At 42.3% G+C, this 26,392-nt stretch overlaps 1 protein-coding gene across 19 annotated transcripts in view; it reads right to left on the minus strand.

The window, feature by feature from the left end:
* ADAM22 (ADAM metallopeptidase domain 22) overlaps positions 1-26,392 on the minus strand; it is a 262,391-nt gene that overhangs the window by 127,701 nt on the left and 108,298 nt on the right. For all 19 annotated transcript variants that reach the window (XR_009462659.1, XR_002093669.2, XM_059729028.1 and 16 more), the window contains exon 4: positions 1,420-1,486. Coding sequence is in view for 17 of the 19 variants with exons in the window: in XM_059729028.1 (XP_059585011.1) it covers positions 1,420-1,486 (67 nt within the window). In the remaining 2 variants the exon portion in view is untranslated. The remainder of the gene's footprint in view (positions 1-1,419; positions 1,487-26,392) is intronic.

The raw sequence follows: 26,392 nt of genomic DNA on the forward strand, positions 1-26,392 counted from the left end.
TTGGGACCCTTGCTACAGAAAAGATGTGGACAAATTGGAGAGAGTCCAGTAGAGGGTAACCAAAATGGTTAAGGGGGCTGGGGAAACATGACTTATGAGGAAAGGCTGAAGGAACTGGGCTTATTTAGTCCATAGAAGAGAAGGCTGAGGGGGATTGAACAGCAGCCTTCAGCTACCTGAAGGGTGGTTCAAAGAGGATGGAGCTAGACTGTTCTCAGTGGTGGCAGATGACAGAACAACGAGCAATGGTCTCAAGCTGCAGCAAGGGCATTTTCGGTTAGATATTAGGAAAAACTCTCTCATGAGGAGGGTAGTAGAGCACTGGAGTAGGCTATCCAGAGAGGTTGTGGACTCTCCATCCTTGGAGGTTTTTAATACCCAGTTAGACAAAGACTTGGCTGGGATGGTCCTGCTTTGTCCGGGGGTTTGGAGTAAATGACCTCCTGAGCTCCCTTTCAACCCTAATTTTCTATGATTAGCATCTGTCCGGGGCCTTAATAAAATTTCTGCTTTGACCATTTCCTGATTTTGCTTTCATGAAGTACAGAAATATTTCATTTTTGGAGTACATTTAGGTAGTCTTCAATTTAGTAAAAGGTTATTCTTAGAAAATTTAATTTTGGGGTTTAGCAGACTTGGCAGTATTTTTTGAAGCTATTTATGTTTCCCACCCTTTCTGCTATACATGCTGCATCATTGCATCATGCATTCTACATTACTTCTATTGTTGCTTTTTCACAACATATTATCTTTGCAAACAGAAGGTTCTTTCCCAGCAACTTTGTTGTTGCATGCAAAAATGGATTTAGCTCTACTGTTAGTGAAAGTCTGAGGTTTTGAAAAATATCTCAGATTAAACAGAAACACATATAGCATTAAAATATGGAAATACCTTGAAACACAGATGGCATAATCTCAACGATTTCTTATGAGGCAGCTACTACAAACTTTCTAAAAAATAAGCCTCCTATATCAACAGATTGATAGATATTTGGTTTGACTATGAAAAACATCTTCTTATATCAAAAACAACTATCCTTATAAGGAAATCCATTAAAAGCCGCAAATCTGACCTTTTACAAGCCTTTCCTGTAGACCGTAAGATTGTCATTGCTGTATTTTTCTTCAGAGCGCACATATTAGAATATATAAAAATTGTATTTATTGGTACAAATAGCTATAACTCATTAGTCTATGTTGATTTGTTAATCATATTTATGTGTTCTAAGAATGTATGTATATAATAATTACATGACACAATATTTAGCTGAATCACAAGAGCAATTCATTCTTCAAATTGCCTTAAAATCAGAATTCCATTGCGATAAGAAAATGGGGTAATTTCCATTAAGCCAAAAAGAAAACATTTAAAAATTGGGAGGAAAGGGGAAAAAAAACCAAACAGGCAAACTTTCTTACTTTAACTTCAACTGTCTTTCCTCCATTCTCGATATGCCTCTCAAGATACTCAGAAGATAGCAGATCACTGCAAGAATAGAAAAGAAACCATGAGTGTATAGTACATGCATTTTGGAACTATATCTCACTGAGAACTGATTAAACATTTGCATTTGAAAAGGGCAAAAACCTGCAGGATACATGTCTGAAAATGTTCACAAAATCACTGAAACAATCAGCTACTGCAGAGTCACACCTCATGGACCAAATTAATTTTCCATAATAAAAGGTGAGATAAATTGGCTGAGCCTTTTAGATTCAATGCCTCACATAACAGTTACTGAAAGACCAGAAAGGCTGTGACAGCTATATTTTTCCATACAAAAAAGGCAATTATACACTTTCAATCTAAGTGACTTTTCTATTTTACATTGGGAGAGAACAATAAAAAGAATATAAGTAAACCTTCTATGAGTCACTGCTATAACAGGCTGTATCTAAACTGGAAAAGATGGCAACTGCCTCTAGCAGACACCTAAAAGGGCAATGTTATAGCAAGAAGAAAACAAAATCATAATACTTACATGCACTGGAAAAGTGAACCCAAATTAACAGGATACGTAAAGCCTAGAGGTGCACCAATACATTGGTCCGATATTGGATCGGCACCGATATAAAGAAGATTGTGTGTATCAGAAATTGGCCCGATGTGGCTGATAATTTGGCCAATAAATGCCCATGCTTGCATGCAGCCGCAGCACAGGACACAGGCAGTGAGGAGCATAGCCCAGAAGCTTGGAAAGCTGCGTGCAGCAGGTAAGTCCATTGCGATTGAAGGGGAGAGGGAGGGAACGGGTGTGGGTGGGCAAATTAATGCCCCCCTTGCTGCAGGACAAAGTGGGACAGGGGCTGGGGTAGGGGCTGCCCAGCTGGGTGCGGTGGGGGGGCCTATGCCCCCTGGATCTGTGTGGGGTGGGGCAGGTGGGCTGCAGCTGTGCTGCAGCTGCAAGCAGCAGTGGCACTGGCAGGGAGCTACGGGGTGGGGGGTGCCACAGCCCCCCACCAACCCTCCCTTCCAGCGCTGCCACTGCCCACCCAGCACAGCCCCAGCTCTTCCCGGTGCATGGGTGGAAGCAGGGGTTGAGTCAGGGGTTGCACCGGGCAGGGTGATGGCAGCACTGGGAGGGGGCATTGTGGGGGAGCTGCGGTAAAATCGGGGGTGGTTGCAGCCCACCCCCACAGCCACCTCCCAATGCCGTTGCTGCCTGACCCGAGCCCAGCCCCAACTAAGAAGAGCCCAGTGCAGTCCTGATTCCAGCCTGCAGCTGCAGCCCGCCCCACCCCGTGCAGATCCAGGGGGCATATGCACCCCCTCATGCCCTCCCAGGGTGCATGCAGAGGTGGGAGCTGCCCAGTCCCCACTGGACAAGCTGTGGCTCTGTCCCATGCCCTACCCTGCCCCAGCCTGGCTGGGCAAAGTCTGTCCCTGCCCCAGTCTCACTCCCTCCCTCCCTCACTGCTGGGGGTGTTGATCTGCCCCCTGCCATGCCCCTTCCCTCCCCCATCCCTTTCCGCTACAACACGTACCAGCTGGACACAGCTGTATCAAATATTGGATCGTTATCAGCCAATATGCCACCTTAAAAATCAGCTAATGGTATCGGCCCCCAAAATCTCTATCAGTGCACCCCTAGTAAAGCCTTTATTGCACTAGGGACTGTATACATAGTAGACTGTGTCTACATTGCCACCATTTCAGAAGTACCCCTGAAATGAAAACATTTCTGTCTCACTGTGTCCAAGAGGTAACAGAGTGTGTCACTCTTGGCCTCTTATGGTGCATTTATGGATTAATAGGTAACAAAGGCATTTATTTATGTTCTGAGGCTTTGGGGTACATTTTTTAGCCAAATATCAGAAGGGACTTTATTAAAGAAAACTTCAAGAATTAAATGAACCCAGAAAAGTTAACAGGAATTTTGCTATTAACATCATGGGCAAGATTATGTTTTTATGTAAGATTACATCCATATGGCACAAGGCTGAGATGATTAAGAAACAAACAAAAATTCAGGGCAAACAGAGGATGGAAGACACCAAACAGAAAAAGGAGCGGATCAGCAAAAAATATGCGCTTAAGAGGTCAGAAAGTATAGGGATAAAGTGAGATTTGCCAAAAGTCAGGATAAGTGAAGCTTTGCAAAACAAGGAACAAAAGATTCTTTAGCCATACAAATTAAAGGGGAACAAAAAGAGAAATAGTAGAGCCTCTATGCAGTGAGTTTGGGGTCAAAATTAAAGATTATCTGATATGGGCAAAGAAGTATGGGTCAGATCCAGGCCCCTTACCAGGATTTAGATGGAATTTAGATGCTTAAGAATAATCCTACTTGGCTCTGCTCCTTAAGACCCAAGATGTAAGAAGGAGCCAAAAATCAAGCAGTACTCCCATTCTGAACTGCAGAGTTCCCTTTAGGTTTCAGATCAGGTTCAGAACTGATCCAGTTTTTTAATTTTATTTTGAAGGTAAAGCCATGATGTTCCCAAGAGAGCTAAAGGGGTATTCATACCACTGTATAAAGTTCTAGGAAGACCCCATCTGGAATACTGTGTGCAATTCTGGCATATTGAGGATAGGAAAATTGAACCTGGTATGGGAGTATAAAAAGGATCAAAGATACAGACAGCCTCTCTTACGAGAGAAGAGTGAAACGAGACCAACTTACTTAGGCTGAGAGGGTATAATTGCTGTCTACATATGTATCAGACAGACAAACACCAGTGAGGAAGAAGAACTATTTAATCTAAAGGACATAGGACACGTCTATATGAGATGCTTTACTGTGAAGTAGACTAATCTACTTCACAGTAAAGCATATACTGTCTACACATATGCAGCATTTACTGCTTTTACTGTGTGGTTGGCTACTTACTACCTGTAGATACAGGTAGTAGATTAACCATGCACTACCTACTGCACAGTAGTGCACATGTAGATGATGACTTGGCTGCAAATCCATGCTCGGTAAGCAAGACCAGCAGGGAACTAGCCTCCTGCTTGGGACAGAGCCATATGGCTGGGAGTCTCTCCAGCCACATGGCAGGCACAACTCCTTGGCCATCCCAGCCTGGCCGTTAGACCCCTGGTCTAACCCCCTGAGGACTGTGCCACCTGATGCCTGCCCCCGGGCATCAGGTCTGAGGAGCATGGGCACATGCCAGCTGCACCAGGCCCACAGACCTCAGCTTGGGCCCCTGGGACCTGTTCCACCATTTGTCTGCCCCCCTGGGCACCATGCCCCTCCACTACAGACACATGCCAGCCGCAGCAGGTCCAGAGACCCCAGCTCTGTCCCCCAGGGCCTGTAACACCAGCTGGCTGTCTGCCTCCCAGAGCCTTTCACTGTGGGCTTATGCTAGGCTCCATTGGCACCTGGAGTCTTGTCCTGAGCCCCCGAAGTTCCTGGAAGCAGCCATAATGGCAGCCTCCCCAGTGCAGCAGATGCTGTCCCAGGGCCCCAGCTGGTCAGAAAGAGAGAGACCAATCTCATAGTGGTGTTGGGCAACACCAAGGTACAGAAGCAGTTTGCTTGGGGCAGCCAGTCAAATGTCCACATTTAGGAGGACATGGCGGCCTGTATATGGTAGCACAGCTACCAGCAGACTAGACACCAAACAATTACAGTTGGAAGGGATGTCAGGAGGTCATCTAACCCAACCTCCTGCTCAAAGCATAACCATCTCCAACTAGGGCATCCCAGCCAAGGCTTTGTCTAGCCAGGTCTTAAAAACCTCCAAGAATGAAGATTCCACCACCTCTCTAGGTAACCTGTTCCAGTGTTTTACTACCTTCCTAGTGAAAAAATTCTTCCTAATTTCTAACCTAAACTTCCCTTGCTGTAACTTGAGACCATTGTTCCTTGGTTTGTTATCTGCCACCACTGAGAACAGCCTAGCTCAGGGGTTTTCAACCTTTTTTAAGGAGTGTACCCCTTCTGGGTACATGTCTGGTGGAACGGGGGAGGGCGGGGGCAGTAGCCAGATGCCTGGTGGAGAGGAGCTTGCATGCAGCAGCAGTGGCGCAGGGTGGTGGATGGTGGTGGCGGCTGCCACGTATGAGCTCCCCCCCTGCTGCCTCCAGCCAGCTGGACAACACCTGTGTGGCCCACAGAGGGGAGCCACTGCCCTCGACACCCCCTTCCTCACTGCCAGCCCTGCTCCTGGAAGGTCACAATGCATGGTGGTGAGTGGCGGCGTTCCATCCTTGCCCACCCACACATACCCCCCAGCCCCTTTCCAAGTACCCCCAGGGGTATGCATACCCCTGGTTGACAACCTCTGGTCTAGCTCCATTCTCTTTTGAACCCCACTTCAGGTAGCTGAAGGCTACTATAAAATCTCCCAGGCTTCTCTTCTCTAGACTAAATAAGCCCACTTCCCTCAGCCTCTCTTCGTAAGTCATGTGCCCCAGCCCCCTAACCATTTGTGGCCTCACCAGTGCTGAATAGAGGGGAACAATCACTTCGTTTGCCCTGCTGGCAATACTCCAATCAATGCAGGCCAGTATGCCATTAACCTTCTTGGCAACAAGGGTACACTGCTGGCTCATATTAAACTTACTGTCCACTGTAACCTCATGGTACTTTTCTGCAGAGCTGCTGCCCAGCTAGTCAGCCCCCAGCTGCCACACTAAGCCTCCCCCTGCCAGGCTGAGCCTGCCCGCAGAGCCCCCTGGCACCTGAGCAGCTGTGGCAGAGCCTGCAACACCCCCTGGTTCCTGTAGGGGGGGCAGAGCTGGGCAGGAGCTGGGCCTACTCCCACTGGAAGCAAATCTGCGTCCAAGAAGACGCACATGTACAAGTATTTCTGGGGCAAGTTTACTGCACCATAATTTACTGTGCATTAAGTTTAAGGTGCATTAACAGCACATGTAAATGCACCCAATGTTGACAAAAGAGGGAAGCTTGTTATAAACTGGCCATTAATTTAGGCTGAAAATTAAAGTTTCTCATATTTAGAGGAAGTTTCTAAATCAGTCTTCCAACAGGAGTTAGTGGGAGAAAACCACCTACCTAGTTTTAAGATGACACTTAATAAAGTTGTGAACAGTTGATGTAATAGTTGCTTATAGCAGATGGGGACTAGATTTGATGACCCAGTGGATCCCTTCCAGTCACAAGTTAGGTGACAAGTTAGGTATAAACAGGCTGCAAACAGATGTTGCATTTATCCCAGGATGAATTATTTTATCCTGGGACAAAGTGCAATCATCCAGACACAGATATCTGTTGTCCTGGGATAAATCCTAAAAAAGTTTCCCTGATAAGAGTTAGTAATAGTTTATCTCAGGCTATTGCAGTTATCCTGAGTCTGCATCCCTGAATCAGTGGAAGGAAACTGGCACTGCATTCAGCTGCTCACTAAACCCTGATTAGTAGAATGTATGTACACGTCAATCCTGGGATATGTTTTGTTCCAGGATAAACAAAGGCACAACTTATCCAGGGACAAATGCAACATCTGTTCCTAGCTATAGTGATATATGCATAACTTAGCATTGTGGGCACTCCATGGGGGCTATCTCTACAGGTTTTTTGGGTTTTGATCACAGCCCTCTGCCACCTCGCCATCATTTTGTGCATGCATAAATATGTAAATCAGTCACTTGCAGAAACCCCAAAAGGCCTATATAATAATTTCTGACTATGTCCTTCCATAGTTTAAAACTTTTGACAGAAACAGTCTCCTTTAACAGATGTTTTATCCAAGGTGATATTTCTCAGCATTTGATATCTATTTTGTTTATTATTAGTTTATCAGTCATTTATGACTTATATCATCAGTACCAACCTGAGTCACTCCTGTAGAATTCCATTAAAGTTAAGGTGGTACAACCATAACTGAGAGCCACATAGAGTTCTGCAGTCCACAAGATTCAGAAGGAAGTGAACTCTTTTAACTATGAAGTTTATAGGCTGCTTATAGATGCTAAAAAAAATGAAAAACCAAAACCTGCACTTTACTGAAAGAAGCAGCACACTAGTTTGACCTGGTTCTGCAGCATTTGTATATATCGGGAGCTTCAGTGGGGCATTTTGATGCTTTTATCTAAAGTTGACTGAATCAGCTACTAGATAAAAGTACCAAAATGCCCCACTGAAGACCCAATTTATACAGATGCTGCGAAGCTGGGTTGAACTAACACACTGCCTCTTCTGGGCACACACTGGACTTGGTGTGGGAGCATGCCAAGTTTAAAGTAAAGCACTGTTTTTTGGGTTTTCTTTTAACATCTGTAAGTGGCTTTAGTCAGGGTTCAAATTACACTGACTCTTGTGGTGGGGGAGGGGGCATCTGCAAAAAAAAAAAAAGTAGACTGCCCATCACAATCCCCTAATGAAATAGGAGACACCCAGGTTATGATTTTAAAATCTTACGGGGGTCTCCCATCTCTTATGGGGTGGCTCAGCCCCCACAAACTCCCCTGTACTCGAACCCTGGCCTTAGTGTATACAAGCAGACAAAACATACAGAAAGCAAACAGTGTCCGAAATTGAAGGCAGTGAATAATTTAATTCTGTAGGAGGGAGTGGAGATAGCTAGTCAGTGGGTGACCATATTATTATTTTTAAGCTGGTGTGATTTAAAGTGCTGACCATGACGAAAAAAAGAAAATGAACCTAAGCTGCAGCCCCCTCTAACTATACCAATGTAACACATCCTTTTATTACTTATAGGAGTGTCATGTTTATAAACATAATTCCTCGCAGATATTATATCTTTATTATTAATGACCCAGGATATTCAAAACATCACAAAAATAAATATATGCAGTTCCATTATGTCAGCAGTTCCACTGCAAATAAATGCCAGTCTTGAAGCCTATAACATCAGTATGTATTTTTTCCTTAAAGAAATAAATCACATAATGTCCAAAGTAAAAGCCACTTCTATCTGCAATAAGTGACATAAAAAGTTTTTGCTAAAATCAAGTGGTTACTTCTAAAAAAACAATGATGACTTTTTTAACCAATGCAAATTAAATTAGCTGCCTAAGCAACAAAGTGAGCATTTGACAATAACACAATCTGTACTGCAACAGGAATAAATCATGTGATCCTTTCTCTATAATTTAGTATTGCACTAGAAACAGAGTGCAATCCTGCATCAAAAACCAAACAACAGTCAGCAGGGGGAAAAAAATCCATCTAAATGCTAACTTCATAGGAAGCCATAATTATAAAATGCCTATGGACACAAATTGAACATGCAACGGGTGCAATTCTTTCAAAGACACAAATGTAGCTCCTTGAAAAGGAGCGAGCAAAAAAACTCCACAACTTACAGTGAATTCTAAAGAAGTGTTTCATAAGAAACACATGTGAACCCTGACAGTGAGAAAACAATTATGATGATACCAACAATTCTGCATTTGGAATTTTTGTAACTATAAAAGTTACAGTGATGGAAAGAGGAATTTTTTTTTAAATATACATAAACGGAATTGTTAGACTGGCTCTGTTTTCAGCAATAAATCTCCTAGCATTATTCTGTCTCTTATAAAACACAAGGCTAGTTACATAGGCAGGCAAGGTTCTATTTGATATCTTTTATTAGACCAATCCAAATAGTTGGAGAATAGTTATTAAGCAAGCTTTCAGGTTCAAAAACCCTTCGTCAGGCTAAGGAAGTTTCAGCAGTTGGTGTGTGCTCTCCCTGGATGGAATGAAAAGTAAAGAAGCCAGGGGCTGGGCTGGGCTGGGCTGGGCTGGGCTGGGGAGTCAGTTGCCAGGCAGATTATAATGTATCAAAAATCCAATGTCTATGTTTAGTCCATGATCTCTAGTATCCAGGAGGTTGATGAAATGGAGCTCATAGGCTCGTCTCTGGGAAGTGTTTTGTAAATTTCCCTTGAGGATCAGGACTGAGAGATTGGAGAGAGAGTGGCCTTCCTGTGAGAAATGTGCCCCCACCGGTAATTGGGTATTTCTGTCTTTGATAGATTTCCGGTGTGCGTTCATTCTGGTGCACAGTTGTTGTTTGGTCTCTCCTACATATTTTCCATCAGGGCATTTGGTGCATTGGATGAGGCATATTACATTTCTGGAGGTGCAGCTGTAAGATCCTGGGATGCTGATGGCTCTGTTGTGGGGTGTCGTAATTGTAGGGGTGGTGGAGAGGTGTTGGCAGGTTTTGCATTTCTTGTCCTGGCACGGTCTGGATACTTTTGGTGTGTTCTGGGCTTGAGGAAGTTTGCTTCTGGTGATGAGGCTGGCGAGGTTCGGTGCTTGTTTGAAGGCTAGGATGGGTGGCTCTGGGAAGAGCTTTTTAAGAATAGGGTCTCTGTCTAGTATGGGTTGCAATTTTTTGACAATTTAGTTACAGACATTTAAAAAGCCCAAGGTGAAATAGATCAAAGTTACGCGGTTTTCCGTAAGCAGTGTAGTTTAGAGTGCACAGTGTAGTGTAGTAGTGAACAGAACACACCTTTGCCCTGGGGTGGGCACCGTTAGATTGGGTCCCACCATTTTTTAACCAATTTGTGTATGTCAAACGTTTGTTCTGTTAAGAGTGCAATGTCTCTACCTGGCCAAAGAGAGTACCTACTCAAAAGAGCTTAGCATTCTGAAGGCTGGATTCTGCCACTTTTACCCCCAGTTTTTTTGGTCAAGTAATAGAAGAAATGGAAGCAAGAAGGCTGAGAGAGCAAGGCTTGATCATCAGAGAGAAGGGTCTCAATTCAGGAAATCATTCTTATATAGGACAGTATTTAGGCATGTGCTTAAGTGCTGTCTTGAACAGGAAGGGACTTAAGCAAATACACAGGTATTTTTCTAAGTTGTGTTTTAAGGAATAAGAGTTTACTGAGCATTCTAAATACGGCTTAAAAATAGAGGTGGCAGGGTGTCCAATAAAAAAAATGTTCTGGGGAGTTCAAGGGAAGAAAATCTATTGTGGAGAGATGAATATGTTGGTACAGGCAACCCCCACTTAATGCTGTTTCACTTAGCGCTGTTTTGCTACAACGCTCATTTTAAATTGATACCTGATTCCACTTAGTGCTCAGCAAGTATCATTATAACACTCGTGGTCACTATCTTGGGTCATTAAAAATGCTTGCGGTCACCATCTTAGATCGTCAAATACTTTTGATTTCACTTGATGCTCGTGTTTTCAGGAACCAATTAAGAGTGCTAAGCGGGGGTTACCTGTATTCGAAAACTTTGAAAACAGATTTTTTTTAAGCAGTCAAGCTAGAAAGAGTAGAACAAAAGGCCACAGAAGGTCTTAAAGAAAGATTTATATTTGATTCTGGAAGGGGCAAGAAGATTGGGAATATTTCAGAGGTTGGAAGTGATACATTCCCTCTTCCAGAGTGAGGAAGAGAAAGTTGCCACTTGAGTTTGGACAGACTGAAGTCTCAGTGTCTGAAGTTTAGGATTACTATAAAAGGTACCATTAAGACATTCCAGATGAGAAAGGAGCAGATAAAGTGTTCTGTTAGAAAAAATAACCCAAATATCAAACCTACAAAATGTCGAGAGGAAAAATAGATTTCAGAATCACAATACAACAATGAAGCCTTCGTCCACGTTATTTGTCAATGTTACTGAGGAATGTTATTGATAAGAATAATAACTGAAAATCTCTACCTGATCAGAGCCTTTCCCACTGTAGCTTGCCATTATTTTTTATGTTTTGTCATCCCTGTCATCATTTTTTCTGCAGTCCCCTCTCTTTCTTAACAGTGGATCCATTTTCACAGTCCTGAATTACATATATGTGAAATTTTTTAAAGATATTTTGAAAGTTTGCTTTCAAGTCATATATGGTTCCTGACAAGAGGATCATATAACATACAAGATGATAAGCTTTCCTAAAAGGAATATGGCAGACTTTTGTTTAAGAGCTATTCCTACCAAATTATTATAAAGTAAACTTAAGGTTAGTTGCAGAAAGTTAGAAATCCTGAAGGAAAGAATGAAAAATCAAAAAGAATGGAGATACAGACTTCCAAATCAGTTTTACAATGATGATAACCTGAGCTAAAGAAGGCAGGATCAAGGAGTGAACTCTGTAAGGAACACCAAACAAAGTTCTACTAGAAGAATTACTCCTACCTGTTAATGGAGCCATGGATAAAGTAAACATGTAATAAGTGAAAGAGGATGGCTGTGACGACAACTATTTCTACCAGTTAACCAAGAAAGAATTCTGAATTCAAGTAAAATAAGGAGTAAGAAAGGGGGTTGTTTCTAGTAAAAAAGATCATTATAAAACAGCAGTTTCAGTGTCATGAGAAGATTATAGGGTAGAAATAATCAGGAATTTTCCCAGCCAACTAGAGCAGAGAAATGGCATTCAGTTATTGAGGTTTTGTTTCAGCTTAGTTTCATTATTAGCTAGAAGCCAATAAAAAAAAGTGATTGCAGAAAAGACTGTTTCTGATGAGCCACCTGACAGGCAAATCCGTACCTCCAGTTGAAGGGGTGACTGGTGCCTCCTGAGTCTGGGGAGGCACAATTTGTGGGCGGGCCCGGGGGCGGGTCAAAAGTCCACTCCTGTACTCCTAAAAACTACCCCGTCCTGAGCGGCACCGAGTCGGAGGCCAGTTGGGGGGGGAGGGGCATGTGCACCCCCCACACCCCGCCTACCAGTTGCCTGTGTCTGGTTGTCTGGAGCATTCCAAATTTCTTACCCTCGTGCCCATTCTGTAAAACATCAGCTCAGTTTTCCTTTATCTTACTACCTCACCCTCATTGCTACTGAAGGAGACTCAGCACATTCCAAACTCCAATAAGTAGAGCAGTTTTATTAAATTATATCTGTAAAGTTTTCATTTCATCTATACCCTGTTGCCAGCCTGGACTACCATTTTTAAAATCCTAGGCAGAGCTGCAAGAGTGTGGCTAAGACAGAAGGCCTCAAATCTATCTTATATGACCCAGCATGACCTTTGCTTGTTACAGATGCTAAGGATATGGTAAAATCTGCAATTCAGGCTAAGCAACAGAAGCTCAGTAGGAAGCAGTTTGCTAAAAGGCCATAGTTTAAGGTTTATTTAATAAGAGACTTTTGGCAAACCACCAAAATTGTGTATGAAATATATAGGTCCATGCTATAGCCTTAGTTACATTAATAATAATTACTAATCATATAACTGTGTCATATATAGCTACATTGAAACTCAATGCTCATGCTAGGTTTCCTTTAACCAAGCTATTAATAGCTTTACAAATAAATGTAAAGGGAGGTAGCTTTGTTAGTGTGTGACCATGCAGTAAAGAAAGGAAAGCAGGAAAGTTATGAGGAAACACTATGAAGGCTTCCCTTCAGTTTCACAGTCACATTTTAGCTTATTGACCTCTTCCAAGATCACTGGAAAATGGGTTTAGATTGATCATATGGTCCAAGTAAAATAGAGCAAGTTAAAATCAGTGAGATTTTTTTAGTAAAGTGTATGGATATGTGGGCTTGATCAGAGAAAAATTGAGAAGATAAAATTAGTATTCAAAAAACCCTTCTTCCAGGGCAATTTCATCTGCTTTGCATCAGTCATCTCAGTTCATGTTCAGGTAAGAACGTGTGCTTCACTGTAACAAGCAGCCACATAGGCACGGAGAATAGGGTGTGTTTTATACTTTGGGTGTGAACAATGTAAGACTGGGTGTTAGGCCCGTCTCCTGCATTTTTTATTGGTGACCAACCTACCAACACATCTGTAATCTAGCTAACAACCATTTTTTTGATTTTCACTTCAAACTAGAATCCTAGAATCATAAAAAAGTAGGGCTGGAAAGGATTTCCAGAAGTCATCTGGTCCAAAACCCTGCCAGTCACAGGATCATCCCTATCCAAACCATGCTATACAAATCCATTGTTTAACCTATTAGCAAAACTACACAGTCAGCCCTGACACAACCACAAGATAGCACCCTAACCTGCCAGAATTAAAGCAGGGGAACCATAGTACCCAACATCCTGCTGCTAACAAGGTTTTAAAAATACACTTGAAAGATAGATACAAGGAAGAGGGCTCTGCTACAGAGGAAGGCAAACCTCCCTCCCAGTCTCTACCAGGCTGACCATAGGATAAAAATTTTTCCTATCTCCAAATATGGTGACTGGTCTGACCCTGAGCAGAGAGGCAATATTCTCTTGCCAGGAACCTCTAGATTTTAGTCCCAACAGGGGCACCAGCCCACTCCAGTCAAAATCCCCAGCCAACACCCAATGCTTCTAGGGAAGCAGGAAACAGGGGGGTGGGACTTCCTTCCTGGCTCCATGTGGCAACCAGCAACACCCAGAAGCATGGGGAATAACCATAATAGAATATAGGCATAGCTACTCCTAGATCATTCGTGACCAGTGCCAATCCAACCTCTTTTTGAACACCTCCAGTTTGGTAGTTAATTTAATGGATGCATTCATTAATTCAGCCAAATGGATATGTAGGGCATATTAACCCGAAAGAAGGATCCTTCCTCCCCTTCCAAAATAGTAGTAAAATATGCAGGGATGGGCCATAGGGGTAGCACCAGTGGTCTGAAGAGCCATTTTGAGAGATATACATTAGCTATTCTAACAGGAATGAGAAGACAGTTTGAAAATTATATGTATATTCTTATCTGTACAATATGGAGTTCCTCTTCACTTTACAAATGCTCTAGTCTTGTTTCTTTCTGCTTATGCCACTAACAGAAGGAGTATTTTATTAGAAGGGAAAAAGAAGGTAATTCCTTATGCTCCTTCTTCCATTTGGGTATTAAACAACAGTTACTCAAAAAAGAAATTAGGGTTGCGTGAATGAGGTGAGTTCTCGGCAGATCATATATAGAAACCTTAAGCTAGTGTCCAAACTCAACATAGTTGAATCAACAACAGTACAGCGGTATGAACTTCACCCTAAGCTTCATTAATGCGCTAGTATGTGTGTAGGATTTCTTCTCCAGGACCTCTTGTTTTTTTTGCTTTAATTTTCTGTCATCTAAAAATACATTTCTTTCTCTTTATATCCTGGTGGGAGCTTAACATGTCCCCACCCATCAACATGATATAGCAGTTCTGCATGCATCCAAGGTTTAGAATTCTGGCATAGGTTATTTTCTTGACAAGAAGGTATGTAAGCATACTTAAGGTATATTGGCTCTCATTTACCTTCATCATGGATTTAGCACTTATTACAGATTTGAAATAGGAGGGACAAAACAGAAAAAGCATTAAAAAAAAACTTGTATAGTACTCCTTCCAGTGTTCAGTAAAAGGCAGCTTGGCCCAGTCTATCTGTCGCTTGTACCCAGGTGTAGTACAAACCTGACATATCAGTACTGGATCAAAATCTGATTATCATCTTGGGTTCAATCTATGCTCCTATCAATTTGTACTTACTACATAAAAGGCCTTGTTGTCCATCCTGTGTTCTGACTGGTTAGGGTGATCTTGTCTCCTTAAGCATATGGGCAATTTTGTGGCAAACACTAAAAAAATAGCACATAATCTAGAATACTTAGAGCTCTTAGTTTCCAAGAAAAGGCATGGGAAGATTTAGTACTTTATGCAGTAAGGGTAGAGAGAAAAGATATCTAATAATTTATTGACATTAAATAGTATTTTTCTCTCAACAATTTTCTTTTCTGAAGTCTAAGAATAGTTTCCAACTCCATATAACAAGAATAATGCTTTCAAAGCTGTTATAAGTGTCATTAACAATTCTGACTTTCCTTTTAAGAGAAAAACTCTTTGTGGAATTAATGCTGAAAAGTGCACAAATCCAGTACAATATTTAATTCATTCCATGGATGTTACGGGGAATATAATTTCATCCTTCTCTTTAGGATCATAATCAGACATTACTATCATGTAAACTATCACTTCCCGGCAGGAAAAATTATGCTGAGGGAAAACCAGCATGGGTTCGTAGCAGGTAGATCATGCCTAACTAATCTAGTCTCTTTTTATGACCAGGTTACAAAACGCCTGGACGCAGGAGTAGGGGTTGACGTAGTTTACTTAGACTTCAGGAAGGCCTTTGATACGGTATCCCACCCCATACTGGTGAACAAGTTAAGAGGCTGTGACTGGGATGACTACACAGTCCGGTGGGTGGTGAATTGGCCAGAGAGTCCCAGTGGATGGGTCGGTATCGACCTGGAAGGGTGTGGGCAGTGGAGTCCCGCAGGGCTCGGTCCCAGGACCGATACTCTTCAATGTCTTCATCAGCAACTTGGACAAGGGAGTGAAGTGTACTCTGTCCAAGTCTGTGGATGACACAAAACTGTGGGGAGAAGTGGACACGCCGGAGGGCAGGGAACAACTACAAGCAGACCTGGACAGGTTGGACATATGGGCAGAAAACAACAGAATGCAATTCAACAAGGAGAAATGCAAAGTGCTGCACCTAGGGAGGAAAAATGTCCAGCATACCTACTGCCTAGGAAATGACCTGCTTGGTGGCACGGAAGCGGAAAGGGATCTTGGAGTCCTAGTGGACTCCAAGATGAACATGAGTCATCAGTGTGACGAACCCATCAGAAAAGCTAATGGCACTTTATCGTGCATCAGCAGATGCATGACAAACAGAACCAAGGAGGTGATACTTCCCCTCTGTCGGGTGCTGGTCAGACCGCAGCTGGAATACTGTGTGCAGTTTTGGGCGCCACACTTCAAGAGGGATGTGGATAACCTGGAGAGGGTCCAGAGAAGGGCCACTCGTATGGTCAAGGGCTTGCAGGCCAAGCCCTGTGAGGAGAGACTGGGGCACCTGAACCTCTTCAGCCTCCGCAAGAGAAGGTTGAGAGGCGACCTTGTGGCTGCCTATAAGTTCATCACGGGGGCACAGAAGGGAATTGGTGAGGTTTTATTCACCAAGGTGCCCCCGGGGGTTACAAGAAATAATGGCCATAAACTAGCAGAGAGCAGATTTAGACTAGACATTAGGAAGAACTTCTTCACAGTTAGAGTGGCCAAGATCTGGAATGGGGTCCCAAGGGAGGTGGTGCTCTCCCCTACCCTGGGGGTCTTCAAGAGGAGGTTAGATAGGCATCTAGCTGGGGTCATCTAGACCCAGCACTCTTTCCTGCCTATGCAGGGGGTCGGACTCGATGATCTATTGAGGTCCCTTCTGACCCTAGCGTCTATGAATCTATGAATCATTTTGAATCTGTAGTCTCAGGCAGAGATATTTTGCAGTAGCCAACAGGGCTAGGGACAAAAGTTACACATAAACCTGTTGAAATGATCAGGAACTGGTTTAAATTCGGAACAGAATAGAAGTTCAGTACACTTAAACCACTTTCGAAATGGCAGAAACTGGTTTAAGATAAACCTGGATGGATGCAGTATCAGACTTAACTGATTTAGGTCAAACCCATTTATGGAACTTTTGTCCCAGATCCCCTCCTAATTCAAGTTAATTCACAGTCCTCCAGATTCCAGGATGCTGTGCAGCCCTGTGCTGTGCTCTCTACTTCAGAGCAGGGCTGGCCCTGCTCCCAGCTGTCAGTGGGGGCTTTCCTATCTCCACAGCCAGGAAAAGGGTCAATTCCTCCTCCCAGCCAGCTCCAGGCTCAGGCAGGGAGAGCTGAGCAGGGAGCCAGGGGATGCAGAGTCAGGCAAGGGGGGCATTTTGCCCCCACATTCCTTCCTCAGCCAACCTACCAGCCAAGAAGGAGGCATGGCCAGGTGATTGGCCTGGCTCCCAGCTCCTGGGTCAGGCAGGAGTAAAGCTCCTACCATGGGATTTTCTCCTAAGCCAGGCAAAGCATGGCTGGGGTCCAGAGCTGAGTGGGAAGAGGACAGTTTTTCCCCCCCAACTTCTTAGCTGGCCCACTGACCAAGGAGGGGGTGTGGCCGGGTGATTGCCCCAACTCCTGGCTCTCAGCGCAGAGGGGGAGAGAGGGAAAAATGCCCTGTTGGGAGCTTCCCCCCCTCTCCCCTTCCACCCTTCTTGGGGAGACCCTGACTAGGGGTCTGGTACAGAGGGAGTTCCCCCATGTCCTTTCCTCAGCCAGCTGGCAGCTGAGGATGGGCATGGCTGGGGGAATTGCCTGGCTCCTGGCTCTCTTCAGTGGCCAGCAGACTGGGTGGTATGGTGCATCACCCCCAGCTACTAGTATGGACCACTGCAGTGGTCTGGCTGTTTTCTAGTTTGAAAAGTGAACATCAGTTCACTTGCTTATTGGTTCAATCTAGGCAGTTTAGAGAAATCTGCAAAGATGGAATCAATTCAGCCTTCGGCTTTTTAACTCTCTAAACTTAGCCCAGGAGGCTTTGCTATTGGAGATACTATGAAACTACACCATAGAGTTACTTAGATACTATCCAAGATAAGTGCTTAAGATGGTTATAGTTAATAACCTTTATAAGAACAGGGATGAAAAAGGATTTTTATCATTTAACCTTTTTGATCCCATAACAAAGAAGTTGAAAATCGTCTGATTAAGATACTATCTTATTCCCTTTCCCTTAGTTTGCAGTACAGGAGCAAAGACAGCACAATTGTCAATAAAGCTCCATGCTGGTTTTGCCTATGAATAATTTACAGACCTATATCTAATGCATTTTTATTTTTTTACAGAAATACTAAGGGAAGCCTATTAAAACAGATATTTTTAGACTGTGCTTGCATTACTACTACAAAGCAAAGAGCTTTCTCAATGGTATTCTGTCTGTGCGTCAATCTTGGCCTTTTTTACTTTAAAGTCTGAATAACACAGTTAATTTTGGTATTGAGAAAATGGTGCATTTCCTCCTACCTGGTAGGAAACAAGCACATAGGTAGAGGCTAATCAAGTCCTGTATATTCCTTTAGTGATACAATTCAATGCTAGCCTTTAACATGATTCCTCTTGTAATGGTAGAGATTGCTTTCAGGTTGTGATTTTGTAATATGGAAAGTCTTATTGAGTCAAACTTATTTCATTGGTAAACCTGAATCTTCATTACTGAAACCGCTCTATAGTTATCAAACACATCACCTCCAGTACTATATTTCCATCCAGTGCCAATCTGCCTTCTCATGCAGGGCTGTCCATAGGGAGGGCGAATCAGGGCAACTGCCCCAGGCCCCACACCTTGGGGGGCTCTGCAGAGCCAGGCAGACAGACCGCCTGACTTTGCAGAGACCATTTGAAGTGTAGCCCACTCTCCTGCCTGATGGGTTGGACGTTCTGCCTGTTCCGGCTGGAAGTTCTGGCCGTCACCCCTCTCACCATGTCCAGTGTGCTAGGGCTTTCACTCCCCGGTGTATGTGTGCCACAGGACGGGGAGGAGGGCCCTGCGCAGGCTGATTTGCCCCAGATCCTGCTCCATGCTGGGATTGTCTCTGTTCTCAAGAATCAAACACAATTCAGTCAGGTACTATATTGAACTCAGTATACGAAATTGCATCCAAAAACCCTTTGCTGAGAGATAGTTAAGGCTGCAAAGTTAAGCACTCAAAAGTTTGGAAATACTACATTTAAAATTTTCTGTGCAGTCTTAATATGTTCTTCTCATGGGTGCACATTATAGTACAAACTTTAATTCCATGATCACAGTCTATATTCATCAATGGAGGAGTAGTTATTCAATACTTCTTTTTATCCTCTCCATTCAATGTGCTTGTTCTTATCTTCTCCACTCAATGTGTAGCCCTGACTTTATTGCACATCATACTAATCCAGCAGACATATTCATTTCCTGGGCACTTCTATGATGCCTTCAGAATAGCATCTGAGTATTTCATAAACATTTAAAATGTATCTGCCTAACACAGGTGTCCAATGATATCACTATATCATACTTTAAGGCTAAGTACAGACAGTCAAACAGCCAAAGGCTAAATCAATTCAATCTTGGCAGGTTAATCTAAGCTGCATATATTAAACTGATAAGCAAGTGAATAGATATTCACTTCTGATTCTGGAAATGCAGCAACATACCTGCAGTGGCCCAGGTCAGAAGCTGAGAAGCACTAGAGCACACCAGCCTGCTCACTGGAGCAGACAGCTTGGGCCAAGGCTAGCCCACCCACCCTGTGAGGGGATTACTTGTGGGGGGAATGCAAAGCATCCTGGGATGCTGGGGGACTGTGAATTAACTTGAATATGGAGGGGTCTGGGACAGAAGTTCCATAAACCCATTTTACCTAAATCAGTTAAGTCTGATACTATATCCATTCAGACTTAAACCAGTTTCAGCCATTTTGAAATCAGCTTATGTACATTGAACTTCTGTTGGGCTATACACTGAACTTTTGTTGGGTTACAGATTTGAACCAGTTTTTGATCACTTATACCAATGTGTAATTTCTGTCCTTAGCCCAAAAGTTCAAAGGCCACATTCCACTGACTTCAGTAAGAGCTGAGAGTGCTCAGAACTTCTGAAAATGTGGTCTAAGATGTTTTTCACTCACCCTGAGTAGTCAGTCAATGAGGAACACAGTTAGATAGCAACTGTGAGGCATTTTGCTTTATGTGACTTGTTCATCACCACAGGGGAATGCTATAGCAGACGTAGATACAGAGTCCTGTTCTCTAGCAAAGCATTCAGCTGCCCTAACCATGAGATCATTCTGATTCTGAAACCTCCTGCCATGCTGTCCAATTTATGAAACAAATGAGACAGGGTGCTACAGAAAGCAGCCTCATCACTTCACAACCTTCACTCCCGTGAGAACTGTCCATTCTATTGGTGAAAAAAAACCCATGCTTTTGTAATGAAAGACCTCTGTTCAGCAGAGCGCCCCAAAGGATAACAAGGACCAATGGTCATAAACTCCTCCGTGACCATTTTAGGCTGGACATAAGGAAAAACTTCTTCACTGTCTGAGCCCCCAAGGCCTGGAATAGACTCCCTCCAGAAGTGGTACAGGCACTGACTCTGGACTCTTTCAAGAAACATTTGGATGTTTATCTTGCTGGGATCCTTTGACCCTAGCTGACTTCCTGCCCCTATGGCACTCTAACACGCTAGACCAGTGGAGGCCAACCTTTTCTACAGCATGTCAAACTAACTTGCTAATTTGTCCCTTCCCCAATCTGCCACACAGAACACACAGAGACAGCCCATGCCACTTCTGTCATATGTGCCACACATTAACCGCCCCCACTTTAGATCGCCACAAGACCTGCCTCCCTCCTATTCATCCTTCCTAGCCCCCTACTTTCTGGCTTCTCCTTATTCTCCTACTGCCACTTTGCAATCCCTTCCCATTTCTCACCACTCTGCATTCCAGTGTGGCTACCTCCTTTTTTCCCCATGTTGCTTGAAGAGCAGCAGTATGAACATAGAGAACATAAAAGAGAGAAGGACTCTCCGTTCTTACCTCAAGACACAGATAAGCCCTGAGACAAAACATGCTCATTTGCTCTGGGGGATGAAACAGGAGCAATCCAGTCAGTTTTTAGTGAATGGGACATACATGATGCAGATTAAATCTTCAGAGAATATTGGTGTCAAACGTAAACATTTTTCTGCTGAGTAGGTGCAGAGATTTCCAAAAAGCTTATATATTGGCCAAATTTTCACAGGGATAACCATACTCACATGCCTGACACTTACAGCAACTGTTTTGCCAAATCTTAGGTCTCTGGTCCAAGGCAGAGAAGTCCTAATTCTCTCAATGACAAAACAATAAGACATTTTATAACATGAGGGAAGACATACATTTCTCCTTAATCTTGTTCTTGGAAACAGCTGGACTATTTTAGCTGAAAAAATAAAAAATAAAAAAAATTATATATATATATATATATATATATATATATATATATATATATATATAAATGCAGCCTAAGCAGGCACCTGGTATGGAAAATTTGAGCTCAAAACATTAAAGCAATAAACAACTGAAAGCCAAGGTCTTATAAGGGAAAACACTAGAAAATCTTAACAATGGGTGGCATTACCAACTATAACATTTACAGCATGCTAGATCCTCTCAGTAGTCACTAGGAGGTAAAAGCAAAAAATCAAAATATATGTTCTTGAGTATAGAGCATTTGTTTAAAAAATCCTATACATTAACCTACAAGAATAGAAAAAATATAATCCTTCAACTTGTGCAGACATTTATCCTTATTAATGTTAGTATAATATATTTACTGACTGTGAAAATACTGGTACTTGAAGTTTTTCAGAGGTGAAATGAGACAAATGGTCTTACAAGGATAACTGTATTTAGATTTATGTTCAAAAGACTTATATACCATAGAAGAAAGACATTTTCCTTGGAAATTTTGATGTAAAAATGGCACATTCTTAAAACAAATTTAAAAGAAGCCATACATATGAACTTTGAGGGGACAGAGAGAGGTTTTGCACTGCATGAGCTTTTAGTAAGAAACTATTAAAAGTGGAGGTTTTAGAGAAATTATTCATGTAGTGAAAAGTTTCTGTACAAAAATATATTCATATAGTGTAGAATGTCTATGATATTGGACAAAAAGGGAGGAAAGGACACTCACCAACCAAACTGAAATGAAGTGCACTTGCTGTAATACTAGTTTTTGCCTTCAAAAAGGGCTTTAGTCTTAATAGCATAGAAAGTTTTCTTGCTAGAAGCTGATAGCCAAGGTTATTATGCAACAATGCAAAATGTGTCGGTTGAAGGAGCATTCCACATCACAGGGGAGCAATAAGACCCCATAGAATGTTCACTCTAGACATAATAATAGTATATAGAAGTTAAAAAAAATAAGAAATAAAGGCTACAGCTGATCTTAAAATTGAATGAGTGAACAAGGATGACAGCAGTTGCTTAACACAGAATCCAAAGTAAGTAGAAACCAAAACAACACTAATAATTTAACCACGGACTACAGAAGGTAACCACAATTCCTTAGACTACAGTCATCAATCTTGATTTGGGAGGTTTTCTCTCAGCATTCCCACTGAGCCTCCCATGAGTGCCTGGCCCAAACAGCCCATCCACTAAAGCAGCCAAAGATCCTCCAACCCAATGGAACCAAAAGAAAACACTTCAAATCCTAGTTCTCTGGCCTGTGCATTTGCATTACTCAGGTGTGTAGTGTATCCTGACTGGGTTTGACATCCTGCCCTTTTGCTTCTCTCATTTCTTCGAGTCTCAGAACAGCAGAGACTTCTTATGCCTGAAGGAAGGTGACTGTGCCCGAAAGCTTGCTGAAAACTTTTTTTCAACTACTCAGTTGGTCTAATAAAAGATATCATGTCTCCTCAAAGAACCTTGCTTGCATAGTATATGCTGCCAACTTCACCAGTCCCCACATGAACCTGAGAGATGGTGAATCAGAGCTAGAAAGCGATTCTTGTAGATTGAGCCATATGTATTGATCTGGTGCTTATCCAGGACTCCAAGCAACACAGTACATTAGGTCAGCTGGATGGTCATGTGATTTTTCTCCTAATCCTTGTTGCATCACCTCTGGTGAAGCTCATCCCTTGTTAGTTTCAAATACAAGCCTTACTATATTTCCATAGTCAACATCAAGTGCTATTGGTCCATACTGGTGTCCAACTTCTGTTGATTAAGAACACCTCAAAGCCCAGAAGGAATTCTACTAAGGTAAATTGGAATATCTACTCTGAAAATCTAGAACCATGGCTCTCTCTCTTTGTTATATCCCTATTAAAAAGACTCGCAGCCCATTTTATGATGCTGTACTCAAAATTGTATGAAGGTCCATCCCCTGCAGCTTCTACCCAGCGTAAATGCCCTGTCTGAACGTAAAATACACGCTGCTGCTTCACCAGGATGCAGAAGAAGAAGACTCAGGAGTTGGTAAAATCTGATAGAATTGCTAAATGCTGCCCACTGCAGAAAAATTGGAGAGAAGTATTATTCAAGCTACACATTACAAAATCAACCCAGAGAAACTGGAATTTTATTCACAGACCTGGAGGTTTCTAACTCAGAACGAATTGACAGCGGGCACTCTACACGAGATGCTTTGGGTGTATTAGACTAAATCTACTGCACATTAGTGTGGTGGGCAAAGTCCATTCTAATGCACAGTAGATTTAGTCTAATACACCTTAACATCACTAAAAAAGCATCCATCTATGCTAATGTGCAGTAGCACCAGTTATGGTGCATTAGCTTAGCATTACAGGTCATTACAAAAAATTACAAAAAATTGTCATTACAGGTACTAAACTTAATGCACTGTAATTATAGCGCATTAATGAATGTGTAGACACACCAGGTAACACCTAACCCAGGTTGCAACTCCTCTACTTAAAATCAGAAAAATTCCCCTGGACAAGGGAACAAAGCAGCACATACTTGACAAATGGTGACAGTTCCTTTAAAAAGAACATAGCTGAAACTACCCTGAAGCCACCACAGGGAACAAACAATATAAGCGCTAAAGGATCTGACCCAGTCACAACAGTTTACTGAGTTCTTGAAGCATTCTTTGTCTTTACATTCAACTTTTAGCTTGCACAATGCCACAAAAGAATACTTCATAAAGATAAGCTTCCTGTGTTGTGAGCCAAAGATCATCATCTTGTTAAAACTAAGTAAATATCTATGCCATGCAACCAACTATCATCCTATATCGTTGCTCAGTGTTTGCTACCAGATATTGGAATGTTTGGATCCTTCAGGCATCTTGTAGGATAGGAATAGCTGAAATGACCTTAATGCATTGAAAATGGTCTGAAATAGATTAAATTCAATAAGGACAAGTACAAAGCATTACACTTAGATGAAAACAATCAAGAGCTCCAATACAAACTGGGGAACAATTGGCTATGATGCACTACTGCAGAAAAGCAACTAAAGGTTTTAGTGGACCACAAGCTGCATATGAAAACAGTGTAATACTGGTGCAAAAAAGCCAACAATATACTGGGCTGTATTAACAGGAGTGTAAGTGATTATTCCACTGTCTTTAGCACTGGTGGGGGCTCATTTAGACTAATATACCCAGTTTGGGGCATTATAGTTCAAAGAAGATTGGACACTTTAAAAAGAATCTAGAAAACAGCAACAGAAATGAGCGGAGGTCTAGAAAATATAAGAGACAAGGAAAGGTTGGAGGAACTAGGATTATTTAGTCTGGGGGGGGGAAAAAGACTGGGGGAGGGATTTGAGAGCAGCCTTCAGAACTAAAATGTGTTGTTATAAAGAGCACAGTAATAAATTGTTCTGTGTCCAGAGAGAACAGGACAAGAAGTAATGGGCTTAAACTGCAACAAAGCAAATTTAGGATGGATACTAAGAAAATCTTTCTCCCTATGAGAGTAGTTAAATACTGGAACCAAATTACATAGAGAAGTTATGGAATCTCGGTCATCAGGAGTTTTTAAGTGCATTTTAGTTAATGACTTGTCTGGAATGCTTTAGATATGGGTGATCCTGTCTTGAGCAGGGGAACAGACTTGAAGAAGTAGGTACCTTCCAGCCCGATTCAAACATGAGCAGGAACATGTCACCAACAGTGAAAGTCTTCTAACTGTAGAGTGAGCAGGTTTTCACCACAGTAGCAGCATCTGAAATCAAATTCTTGAACTGAAAATTCATAGTGAAAATAGCTGTCAAAAAGGCTGAAGACTCCTTTCTAAAACAGTATGGTACACTGGTTTGCTAGCAGAACTATCTAAAATGCTCCCCAGTTGATTTGCTTATGCTATGTACCTTTTTACATGATCACCATTCCAGGGTCCACATTAATGTCACATTCTATTGAAGGAAACTCCAACTCAACAGCCTACCTAAGAACTTTTGCATCAGTGCCAGTTTTTTTTAGTTTGTACAGCAAAGATTCACTTAGTGGGCAAGTTAATCTGCACTCATGACTTCATTCAAGCACTCAGTTTTGGGTCTTTTCTGACCTTGAGGACACTGTAAATTGTAATCCATTAGTTATATCTAGATACCGATGCAACTGGTACTTATGGCAGAATGCTTTAGCACAATTTTGGGCATTTTCTACCTCCGCCATTCCTCTGAGACTCAAAAACTGAATCTCTCTCTTAATAAGTGCTCACTAAAACACAATCTATATCTGGCTCGCAAGTGTAGCTCTTGATGGTCATAGTGAGTCATAGTGAGGCCTATCTGATAAAAACTGTCTGCCAAAACCGAGAACCATTTCAATCTACTTGGCAAACTAACTGGAGATCCAATACTCACTCTTCTGACACCTTCTCTAGGTCTCTACTTCTGGCAACAACATCACTCTCCTGTGTGGGCCTACATATCCCACATTAGGTTGGTTACATGCAGCTCTATGCCAACCCAAGTACCATATTAAGGACTCAAAGGGCTGCACTTCTACCACCGTTGTCCATGCAAAGCATTATCACTCTCTGCTGCTCATCAGTCAGAAAGACACTTCAGTCAAAATATTTGCAAAGGTCAAAGGCTCACCTGACCTCCTGGTCTTCCTGGGAATCCCATGAAACATACTCCAGATCACCTTAACTCCTAACATCTATGATCAGCTTTGTTACACTGTGACTTCTCAGTGGCACTTTGCTGACAGAGAATGGCCCCTGTTAGCAATGACTAAGCACTCTTTTGTTGAAAACCATACAAGTCAACAAGTAGGCTTTTGTCTAAATACCACTGAGACAAATTGACATTACTGAAACATTTTCATGTTGGTCAATGCCAGTAAGCTGCCAGCAGACACAGGTGGAGTTTTGGGGACAATTTTAAATGCAGAGATGGCCGGGTGCAGATTATGACTTGCATTATAAAAGGACTGCCCCCTAATCAACTGTTCTCTCAGGGCACTGAATTGTGTCATCAAAATATATGGATTGTTAGATATGCTTATGCCCATAACAACTTGCATATAACAAATGTACTAGAATACCCAGTATCCAAAACAGATGCATTTCAATAAATTATATGTCTCACTGGGGGACAAAAGGATGCGCACACAATCTTACAGTCTCTTCCCCTATTCACACAATTATGCTGGGTGATCTGATGCAACTGAACCTATATACAGGTTCAGTGTAGCTAAGGGGGGATGTGCTTCAACAATACTATAGTTAAATAAATATAAATAAATAA

Source organism: Alligator mississippiensis, chromosome 5 (assembly GCF_030867095.1).
Source record: "Alligator mississippiensis isolate rAllMis1 chromosome 5, rAllMis1, whole genome shotgun sequence".
Taxonomy (NCBI): Eukaryota; Metazoa; Chordata; order Crocodylia; family Alligatoridae; genus Alligator; species Alligator mississippiensis.